Source organism: Cololabis saira, chromosome 15, assembly GCF_033807715.1.
Source record: "Cololabis saira isolate AMF1-May2022 chromosome 15, fColSai1.1, whole genome shotgun sequence".
Taxonomy (NCBI): domain Eukaryota; kingdom Metazoa; phylum Chordata; class Actinopteri; order Beloniformes; family Belonidae; genus Cololabis; species Cololabis saira.
Genome location: NC_084601.1, coordinates 7249952 through 7262132, shown reverse-complemented (window position 1 = coordinate 7262132; position 12181 = coordinate 7249952). Strand labels below are relative to the sequence as shown.

At 36.6% G+C, this 12181-nt stretch overlaps 1 protein-coding gene across 1 annotated transcript; it reads right to left on the bottom strand.

Annotated features, from left to right (window-relative positions):
• Positions 1-3107: 3107 nt before the first annotated feature.
• LOC133461041 (lanosterol 14-alpha demethylase) lies at positions 3108-11460 on the bottom strand. The gene is made up of 10 exons (XM_061741799.1): positions 11181-11460; positions 10996-11094; positions 8912-9088; positions 8693-8819; positions 7575-7749; positions 6468-6587; positions 6165-6360; positions 4878-4973; positions 4346-4514; positions 3108-4249 (listed from the first exon to the last, which is right to left on the bottom strand). The coding sequence occupies exons 1-10, from the start codon at positions 11340-11342 to the stop codon at positions 4074-4076; spliced, it is 1497 nt and encodes a 498-aa protein (XP_061597783.1). The 5' UTR covers positions 11343-11460; the 3' UTR covers positions 3108-4073.
• Positions 11461-12181: the final 721 nt, after the last annotated feature.

Below are 12181 nucleotides of genomic sequence, written 5' to 3'. Positions count from 1 at the left end.
TCTAATTTTCTGAGACAGTCCTGTAAGTTAGCTCTTTTATGAGACGGTAAGTCGTGCAAACTTCCATTAGGAAGCAACATGATGTGAACCTAAGTAGTTGAATTAAAACAATCTGAATTTCCTGTTAAATGTGCATTTATGTTAGCACTCATGGAATTTGCCTATTTTGTCATTAATATCCAACTACTCCACTTCAGTGGAAGTAAAGGTCCTGAACTCTGCTCTCTTTATCTACGTTGAAAGTAGTTTAATTTGTATGACATCCTGTTGTAAATTTGTATGGACGTACAGTAAGATGGCAGGAGTCAGGGAGGAAACTGCCTGCAGAAACACCTCACTATCCTATCAGTCAAGCACAATGACATGTTTCAGTCTTGTCAGAAGCTTAAAATAGGAATTTATTCTGACAAAAGTTGATTGTCCTGAGTGGTATTTAGCTGCAAACATATACATTTATATTCCATTCAAACACAAAACTGTTTGATTCACGTTTTGGTTTATAATCAAAGTTTGGTTCATAATTTAAAATTCATGATGACATTTACACTCCTTGATGTCTTCTGGTAGACATTCTGGCTGAGTTCAAGATTCAATATTCTTTATTTATCATTATAAATGATAAATAACAAAATCCATTTCAGCACAGCCTGTCCAAAGAGAAGAAAACCAACAACGTAGGACATGGGTAGACGGGTTCCTGAGGGAGCAGCCATGCGTGGGCGCCGCCTTTTCATCACGGTAGGTAAGAAAAGGATAACGTAGTCAGCCGTCCAAGGCCGGCCAGCCAGGGAGACAATTCAATTCACTACAATTGCTTTGGGTCACGCTGACTCCAGTCATTTTCCATCTGCTTAAAGTGTCTGGTACATTTCACGGCGACTCTGAAACAGCCGAATCGTTATATCAATACCATTGCTCCCACCAAGGTAAGAGGATCACCGCTCAAAAGAAACCTCCCTGGAGAAAAGCTGCATGGGTCAGAGCTGGAAAAGAGAGTTGAAAGGTGGACAAAGGTGGTGGAAAACTAAATTACAGCTTCATTATGACATCTATAAAGACAGACTGAGCATATATGATACAGAGCTGAGGAATGCAAGGCAATCATATTTTTCTGATATCATGGCCAAAACAGAACAATAATGCACTTTGTTCACTCCTGTTACAGGCTAACAAACTCCCTGAGTCAGTGGACCCTGAACTTCTATCCAGCCGTGCCTGCAATGAGTTTGCTTCTTTCTTTTGTGAGAACATTCAGAAAATCAGACAGTGAGTCAGTCAGTAACCATGGAGACAACCATTATAATCTCTCATAAGAACCTGGATGACGTCAAACACCACCTGAACTTCACCACTTGCTGCCTTGATACTCTGCCAACAGGGTTTTTTTAAAAGTGTTGCACATTGTATGTCGTCAGATCTTCTCAACGTTGTAAATACGTCTCTGCTTCCAGGTATCTTTCCTCAGTCCCTAAAAACCAGCTTTCATTAAGCTACTTTTAAAAAAATGAACAGTCCAAACAGGTCACTTTTAAACAGTTAAAGGTCCATATCAAACCTCCCCTTTCTTAGTAAAATCATAGAAAAAGCTGTTTTTCAACAGCTGTAGAACTTCCAGTCACATTTCCGTCCACATACACCACTGAGAGCTTTAGTAAAGATCCTCTGCTCCGATACGGATAGCGGTAATATTTCAGTCTTGGTCTTACTGGATCTCAGTGCTGCGTTCAAAACGGTTGACCATAACATATTGATAGGCAGGTTGTAGAAGTGAGACTTTCTAGCACTTGCCTGGTTGTCCTATCTAAAAGACAGGGACTATTTTGTGTCTTCAGGTAACTACAAATCGAACTAACAAAACTGATGTGGAGTTCCTCAAGGTTCAGTGCTGGGGAATCTGTTTAACTTGCCCAAATTATGAAAAAGAACTAAATGTGTTACCATAACTACGCAGATGACACACAAATCTATATAACTACCTCGCCAGGAGACTAATCCAATTCAAACGTTGATCAAATGCATTGATCAAATTAAAGAGGGAATGTGCCACAATTTTCTTCAGTTAAATGAAGACACAACAGAAATAGAAAATCCTGATAGCAAAAATCTGGGAGTGGTTCTTGACTCGGACCTGAATTTTGATAGCCACATTAAGACAGTAGTGAAATCAGCCTATTATCACCTAACAACATATCTAGGATTAAAGGACTGATGTTTCAGCAGGATTTGTAAAAACTTTTCCATGCTTTTATCTTCAGTAGACTGGACTACTGTAACTGTTCTCACAGGTCTCAATAAAAAAATCCATTAAACAGCTGCAGTTAGTTCAGAACGCTGTTGCAGAGTCCTCATAAGACCAAGAGAGTAGACCTTATAACTCCATTTCTTAGATCTTTACAATGGTATTCTATCTGTCACAGAATAGATGTTAAAATCCTGCTGCTGGTTTATAAATCTCTGAATGGTTTAGAGCCAAACTATGATCTCCTGGTCCATTATGAACCAACAGGAACCTCCAGGTCGTCAGGGTCACGCCTACTTTCTGAACCCAGAGTTAGAACCAAACACGATGAGGCAAAGTTCAGCTTTTCTGCTCCTCACCTGTAGAACAAACCCCCAGAATGCACCAGGGCTGCTGAAATGCTCCGTTGTCTTAAGTCATGGTTGATAACCTTTTTATCTACTGCTGCACTTCAGTAATTCACCATAATGTACTGCAACCTTTATTTCTTGCAACGTGTTGGTTTTAATCTTGTAAACTTGTTTCTGTCTTTAATACTGCATTTAAAAAAATGTTTTTATATAAAGTACATGAAATGTTCAATACAAATAAACTTGCCTTGCCTACTTAGTCAGATTCATCATGATTGATTTCTATAAATCATGAGGGTATCAGGTTATTAGCTCCTTAAGAGCTACAAAAACATATGAAGGTATTATTTTACTTCATATGCATGACATGGTTTCATTTTTTACTGTACCGATGTAAACGTCTGTTAACGGGTTACTTGAGAAAATGTGATTCCAGCATAGGCTGAGAAGACTAAATAATGCATATATTTTTAAGATGAATCATATAATTCCTCAATCTTAAACATTTGTCATACTTTGAATCAAATATACGGTTTGAAATTGTTTGCATCACATTTATTTACATCTGTCATCGTAAAGCAGTCAAGTTATTTTCAGAAACAAGCAACCGTCACAAATCCAGTGAATTAACGCGTCCAAACTTCACATCTGAAATGCAGCAGTTTAGTTGATACTGTAGAATAAACTTCAAACATCTCGCAGGCAAAGTGTCTCAAAACCTGAGTAAATTGAAAAACAGCTTCTGGAGTATACAATGTACTCGTAGGTGCCGTTTTAGGAGAGACCGAATTAAAACAGTTTAAGAATTCACTCAAGAAAAAATAATGATGCATTTAGTAACAATTTCTACATTTTTGATTACAAAACACCATCTTTCCTTTACCGACATCCAGTTACAATATAATTGTTTTTTCCATCAAGTTACTTACAATTTTAACAAATTATCTGCAGTGGAAGATCTTAGGAAAGTAAACATTTTTTAGATTTCAGAGAGATTCTAAAGGAGATAGTGGAGGTATTTTTTCAGTAAAAGAAACAGCTTGCATCCTAGCTATTTGCCACAAAACTGTTAAAAACATAAAAAACCCAAATGTTATGGTGTAAATCTTGCAAGTGTAAAACAGTCTGGGACAGACGCAGTCTGAATTCAGTCAACAGTTGTGCTTGCAAGTCAAAAGGCACTCGATTACAGTATATCTCCATTTATTTCTCCAAGAATCCTCTTTGTGAACATGAGCGTCAGCCAGGAAGCTGCAGCCTGACAACCACGTATTTCATATAGGAAACACCTACAAATGATGCTGCAGTTCAAATAGCTAAACTCCAGACGTAATAAAACAGGATAAAAGGACAGGGTTGACATTCGGAGCGAACTGTGTTTATTCTACATTTTCTTCAATTCTAGTCCCAGGATGTCAGAACTTCAAACGCTAACAAAGTCACCTCTGCGTCTTTGTTTCTCACGCCTCTTCCATTTGCTTCTCTCACTGTTTCCTCCGGTATCTGATGATGGGGTTGTGAGGGGTGTGAATCATGGTTGTGTAATTGATTGAGGGAAAATATCCATCCACCAGGTCGAAGTCAAACATGCGCAGCATGGTGGACCAGATTGTTTTGATCTGGACGTAGGCAAAGTTTTCTCCGATGCAGCGATGACGGCCTGAAGACAGAAGAGAGGAAAGTTTGGATTAAAGACGGTCCTCAATGGCTTGAAAAGGTACAGTGATTAGAATCCGTGAAATAATAGCGGTCATACCGGCTCCGAACGGCACGTAAGCAAACTTCTCCCCCGCGGCGGGGTTGTCTCCGATGTATCTGTCGGGCTGGAACTCCATCCTCTCCACCCAGGTGTCCCGCAGGCGCTGGTTGACGGTCGGGGACACACACACCTGGTGGCCCATGGGGATGGTGTAACCTGCAGCCGTCTGACAGGGAACACACATGCTGGCTTTAGTCTAGTCAAGTCAAATTTATTTGTATAGCACATATACAAACGGCTGTGCTTCACAGAAAGTGCTTAAAAAGCGAAGACATAAAAAAGGACAAGAAAAGGGCTAAGAGACAAAATCTGGATAAGACAATATAAAAAGACACTAATTAAAAGCAAGGGAAAAAAGGTGGGTCTTTAACTGAGATTTAAAAATATGCAAAGACTGGGCTGCCCGGATGTGCATATAAACGTGTCATATAAACAACGTGTCATACAAACATCCTCAGGACAAACGTTGTTCATTATAAAAAGGTCAGTGACTTTCAGATCAGAACAAGAGCAAGTGTAGAGACTTTACCTGAGTGGTGCGAGCCATCCTCATCATGGTCATGATGGGCGGCCGGAGCCTCAACGTTTCCTTTAGGCAGCGCTCCAACAAGCTGAGGTCTTTCAGCTGAGGATGACACAGGTAAAAGTTAAAGACATTAAAATCTCATTAAAACCACCTAGAAGACTCATTTATATTACCTGTATGTATATCAGGTTTTAAAGGATGTCTGAAACACCACTTAATTTTTGTTTCGTAAATGGAACTGCTCTGGCATAAGTAATGGATGTACTGACACATTTCATCGTCTTGTGTAATCTCCTTGAAATTATTTTTTGTTTGTGTTTATTTGGTTTGTTATTTAGTCGTTTGTTTCTCAATTATTAAATTGTATCATTACTCATATATCCGATCATTTTTCTTTTGTGTAAATTATAATTATAATATATAAATAAATAAATAAAAAAATAAATAAATCAGCTGAATCATGTTGCAGTTGTTTCTGTAGTTGGGCCCAAGGTATGAAATGCAAGAGGACCAAGACGACAAAATTTAAGAAAATACAAGAAAATTATTTAACTTCACAAAAATTTACTTTACTATATACTGATACTAGTAATTTACTATATATATATATATATATATATATATATATATATATATATATACACACCATATTTTCTGGACTATAAGCCGCACCTGCATATAAACCGCATCTGCTCTATTTTCAAAAAAATAATTAAAAAAAGATATACAAGCCGCAGATAGAAATAGAATAGAAATAGATAGAATAGAATAGAAAGCCTTTATTGTCATTATACTGGTACAATGAGATTAGGCAGCAGCTCTGTAAAAGTGCACACATGCAAAGATATTTATGTTGTTAGATTAGATATTTACTAGATGTACAGAAGGATTCTGAACTGTAAATGATGTACATGTTTGTACCTAAATAGATCCTTTCCTAACAGTGTTTTAACACGGCAGCAACTTTGCTGATTAAAACAGGACAGAACCAAGAGAAAATAACCAGTATTTATTTATCTATTTATCAGTTTGTAATCTGCTTGTATATATATGTATATATATATATATATTTATTTATTTTATTTATTATTATAAAATGCTTTGTTTTCTTCTTTAATGTGAAATATTTTCTGTTTTGTTGTTTTCTGAATAGTTTTGTCTTTTGCCTCATTGTGTTTAGTGTTTTCCGAAGTATTTCCTGTTCTGATTGTTGCTGGCTTTTTGAATACATTTATTCAAATTTATACATATTTATCACAATCTTAAGCAATAAATAGTGTGTGATCTAACCTGATCAAAGTCCAGAGGAGGCAGGTCTTCTCCACACACAGCCTTCTGCTCAGCGTAGCATCGCTGCTGCAGAGCTTTGTCTCTGGCCAGGAAGAATCCCATCCATGCACTGGTGGTGGACGACGTGTGCTGCCCTGCCAGCAGAAGGCCGATCAGCATCCCTGCAATCTCATCGTCATTCAGGGGCCGACCATCTCTGCGGAAAGAAAACTGTTGCAGTTTTAGGGCTTCCCCATTTGTAGAAATACACAATCTACTGTAGGTTAGTTTTCAATGATCTCTCATCGACTGTAGCCGTCTTACTTGTAAGTGGCATCAATAAGGGTCTGGAGGATGTCGTCTACTTTTTCTCCACATCTCCTGCGTTTCTGGATCACCTTGTAGAAGATGTTCTTGATCTCATTGTGAGCTTTGTCCCGTCTCCTAAAACAACACTTGAAGGGTTACGGTTCCTCCAACACTGTGGTTTTAAAACTGTCACACAGTATCTAGAAGTTTATGCATGCCCACCTACAGTAACACCAATTTCTGTAAATTGCTTTGTCCAATTTCTATAAGATGACATCGTAATCCTAAAACATTTTTAAGGATTTCTTTTGCGTTTAGCAAAGTTGAACCTTGTTTTTAGTTCAGACTATGACAGGTGCAACAGTGGCTGCACTGCAAAAACTTAAAGTCTTACCAGGAATATTTGTCTTATTTATAGTAAAAATGTCTCATTTTTAGTCAAAAAATCTCACAAGAATAAATAGAAAAATAACAAGAAAAATAACTTGTTATTTGACAATTTTCACCTTTTTCAAGTAAATTTTCACTTGAAATAAGTAGAAAAATCTGCCAGTGGGACAAGATTTATCTTCTCATTACAAGCAAAAAAAATATTGTTCCACTGGCAGATTTTTCTACTTATTTTAAGTGAAAATCTACTTGAAACAGGTGAGAATTGTTGTTTTTTCCAGTGATGAGGAGGAGTTATGTTAAGGAAAGATTGGGTTTGTTAGCTGGTTAGGTGCAATGGGAAAATCTGTAGCCTAATAGTGTAAACTAGCAGCTATTTATTATTAATATTTATGTTTAATTTATAATAGAGGTAACAAAGGGGCAGGGTTAAATAAGTTTTATTTCTACCTGCTCCTTTTCGGACACTGTTTTTTTTCCCTGTTTGTATTACGTTTTTGTTGTTGTTGTTTTTTTTCTGTATGTTTTGAATTTGTTTAAAATTTTATATTTTTCCCTTATGTGTTTGAAATAATCAATTCAATCAATCAATCAATAAAAAATGAGTCTTGTTTTAAGTGTAATGAAATTTTGACTAAAAATGAGACATTTTAACTAGAAATAAGACAAATATGCTTGTTAAGATGTTGAGTTTTTGCAGTGTGTTGGCGTATGTGAAATGACGGCACCTACCTGAAACTGGGGAGAGGGAGCCAGGTGGGCAGGAGCCAGGCGGCATGGCTGAATCCTCCGTCCAGGTCGGCGTAGAGCTGGGCCACCCGCTCAGTGAGCAGACCCCGGATCTCCTTCCCATGCAGACACGTGCTGGCCGTCAGGATGATCAGCTCCGACAGAGCCTCAAACAGGTCTAACGGAAAAGGTTCAGTCAGTCACAAACCAGTCCAACAATGACCCAAAACATTGTAATAATCCTTCGCTGTTTCCTCTCATTATTGAAAAAAAAAAAAATGTTATTACATCAGAAAGGCTTTTATTGGTTAAGCATTCGACTGAACAAGTGTGGACTCAAAAACACAGCAGCATATTTTTGATGACCAGATGTGTCAAGTAACAAAGTACAAATACTTTGTTACCTTACTTAAGTAGAAATTTTGGTTGTCTATACTTCACTGGAGTAATTATTTTTCAGACGACTTTTTACTTTTACTCCTTACATTTTCACGCAATTATCTGTACTTTTTACTCCTTACATTTTAAAAACAGCCTCGTTACTCTATTTCATTTCGGCCTTTAAAAAAAAACTATCCAGTTAAATTGCTCCATCCGGATAGAGTGAATTTGGTTGTGGTTGTTTCAGATGTTCTTGTCCAGTTTTGTTCTTACATCCGTTCCCTCAGATTCCTGCAACTAAACTTGGATGTACATTCCAATAAAGGTTAGGATAAATGATAACATGCCTCTGAAGTTTGACTTTTTGCACCATTACAATACTTATAGGCAACTAGTCATCATATCTGCTGCTCTCTGAAACACATGTTAATGCTCAATAGTACACATATATGGTTCTTTAATATATTTGCATTATACTAAGATTCATTCATTTTCAATGGCTTTTTTCCCCCTTACATTACTTTTACTTTTATACTTTAAGTAGTTTTGAAACCAGTACTTTTATACTTTTACTTGAGTAAAAAACTTGAGTTGATACTTCAACTTCTACAGGAGTATTTTTAAACTCTAGTATCTATACTTCTACCTGAGTAATGAATGTGAATACTGAAGACACCTCTGTTGATGACCTCATTTTAACTGATCAAATCTTCAATCTTATGAATTGTGAAACATCTTACTCCTCTCGCCGCTGTCTCCCCATCTCTGAAAATACTCGATCGTCTCTGCCTCGATTAACTTCACGTGCTCCTTAAAATGAGCAATGTTCAGTCCAGTTTTCAACATCTTCTTTTGTTCCAGAAAGATCTGCAACAGATTCAATCAAACAAGCAAAAAAAGCTTTAGAGCTAGTTGGATTCAGCTGAAATGAACCAGTGATGGGCGGTTTGGACATTTACAGGGTTCGGCACGTCGTAGGCCACTCCTTTGCCGAACACTGGAGTGGTGAGTTTGGAGTAAACGTCCTCTGCGTTCAGGTCATCGTTCTTGCTGTTGAACATCAGCGTTGCTGCTTCGCTGCCCAGCAGGTAGGTGAATGTTTTCCCCACCATGGTGAAGCTGAACACGGGGCCGTACTGCAGGAGACAGGAGGAAAACAAGGGATTCAAAAATTACAAAATCAGGAGTCAAGAGAAAAAATATTTGATTCTTTTGCCTTTTTGTTGTCAATTTCATCTTTTCCGACCTGTAATTAGGTCCTCTAATAAACCTAGGGTAACCTTGGACATTTATGTTCAAACAAGACACATTTGTACCCTCCATGAGGTAATGTATTGAAAAAAATCTTATTTATCCCATGGTGAACACAAATCAGAAGATTCCTTTTATTTTTAATTCAACTAAATACAGGACTGTCTCAGAAAATTAGAATATTGTGATAAAGTTCTTTATTTTCTGTAATGCAATTTAAAAAAAACAAAAATGTCATACATTCTGGATTCATTACAAATCAACTGAAATATTGCAAGCCTTTTATTATTTTAATATTGCTGATTATGGTTTACAGTTTACATTAAGATACCCAGAATATTCAATTTTTTTGAGATAGGATATTTGAGTTTTCTTAAGCTGTAAGCCATGATCAGCAATATTAAAATAGTAAAAGGCTTGCAATATTTCAGTTGATTTGTAATGAATCCACAATGTATGACATTTTTGTTTTTGTAATTGCATTACAGAAAATCACAATATTCTAATTTTCTGTGACAGTCCTGTATATAATAAAACAAAAGTGTCATGAACAAAAACTGGTACACTTTAGTAACAATCTCTGTCGAGACGTGATCTCTGTGAGCTCTTAGCTTTAAAAGAGCATTTTTGAGCGGGTTTTGGATCAATATCTGATTGAGGACCGATGAACTGATTGACTGAAGCCATCAGCTCTCCTACGCTTTAACACACTTTATTAAAGGTCTTTCCTGTGAAACCTGCATTCTTCCATCAATGGAAAAAGAGGTGATGACACGAACTAATAGATCCAGTGTTGTGTTGTTAGTCTAAAGGACACTGGCCTATAGAGTTTGTGGGTTGCAGTTTACAACAACAACAAAAAGGGAATCCACTCTGGCTTTTGTATGTTTCTCCTACAATAAATATGTTATTATATGTATATGTGTGTATGTGTGTATATATATATATGTGTGTGTGTGTGTGTGTGTGTGTGTGTGTGTGTGTGTGTGTGTAAGTAGATATATATAGATATAGAGCAGATGCAGTTAATAGAGACAGTATAGTGTAAATAAGTATATTTATATGGGCATGTGTGTACAAGTATATAGAAATATTCAACTATGTGTGTGTATGTATGTATGTATGTATAGGTATGTATGTGAGTATAATTAAAGTATATATAATAATAATAATAATAATTATTATTATTATTATTATTTAGCAGTGTGAGTACAGTGTGTGAGTATTTATAAATATGGGTTAAATGATTAGTAAATGGGGGAAGGATTAAATAAGTTTACACCTCTTACTACTCCTTTTTTGCACATGTAAATTAAGTTATCAAGTGCTAATGGATGAAATTCTTTTTGTTGTTTTGTTTTCTTAAACTTCTCTTGAAGTGTTGTTTTTTTTTATTTTACATGTACAAAAATAAAATAAATCAAATCAAATAAAAAAAAAATGTCCTGTTGGGCCATCGTTCCTAGAGCCTAGTGTTGGCTGCTATGATCAGACAGACAAACCTTGACCCTTGAAAGCCTCTGGATGTTTCCTCAGCTTCTTGATCTACAACTCGCACTCTTTCTCTGATCAACCTTGAAGTGAATATTCTCTCGTGGCCACTTGAGTCCCAAAGACTTTATACTTAATAATATTTGCAGCAATATTTTATATTTATATTTTAAAGTGAAATCATAGTGAAATTAACAACAAATACTGATAACCTTTACATCCAGGATCAAGTTATCAAGCTAAAACCAATAATTAATTTAATTTAATTAGCAACAAGCTGCAAATTCAAAAGACTACTTACTTTTTCATAAGCATTTTCAAGAAATTCAATGGGGCTTTTCCCAAATGCAATGGCATGCCCAAGGAAGGGGATGCTGGAGGGGATGTAAGGTGGATATTTCTGTAGAAACATGATAAAGACATAGATCAAATGAATATGCAAAGTGTCAACAATTCTACTGAATATGTAATCTTATGTGATTTTACCTCATCCTTGTCAGAAGATTCCTTGACCAGCAGTTTAGAGATATAAGCCAGAGTGAGAGTGATGAAGGAAGCTGCCAGCACCACGGAGGTCAGGTTGTCCTGCACTGTCCCCACAGTGTCTTCCAGCAGCTTTGTGCTCATTTGGTAAAAGTGCATCGACATTTTTAACTTCTCCTCCAGAAACCCGCTCCTTTACACGCCAGAAGACCCAAAAACTGCCCGAGCAAAGTGAGGATGAATCATAGAGGAGCCTTTAAAACGTCTCTACCTGTCAATGCTATGGTCAGCACTGCTCCGGCCCCCGCCTGACCAACCCTGGCTTCTGATTGGATGATGAGGAGATTTCCCTCAGCGTCCTGGGCTCTGATTGGCTGATGAGGACACTTCACTCAGCCGCCCAAGGCTCTGATTGGCTGTCGGTACCTGAAGCGATGTCTTGCTATATGATGTCATACCAGCAGGACGACGCAGTTGGGACCCATAAGGTTTTATTTACCCCACCAACCAACTTACAGGACTGTCTCAGAAAATTAGAATATTGTGATTTTATGTAATGCAATTACAAAAACAAAAATGTCAAACAGTCTGGATTCATTACAAATCAACTGAAATATTGCAAGCCTTTTGTTATTTTAATATTGCTGATCATGGCTTACAGTTTAAGAAAACTCAAATATCCTATCTCAAAAAATTAGAATATTCTGGGAATCTTAATCTTAAACTGTAAGCCATAATCAGCAATATTAAAATAATAAAAGGCTTGCAATATTTCAGTTGATTTGTAATGAATCCAGAATGGATGAGATTTTTTTTTTTTTTTTTTTTTTTTTAAATTGCATTACAGAAAATAAAGAACTTTATCACAATATTCTAATTTTCTGAGACAGTCCTGTATATCCAAATTTATAGACATTGATAGCAGATGTGTATTTTGTAAACATGACGAAGAGACCATCATACATTTGTTTTATGAATGTGAACATACTTTCAAATTTCTGGAA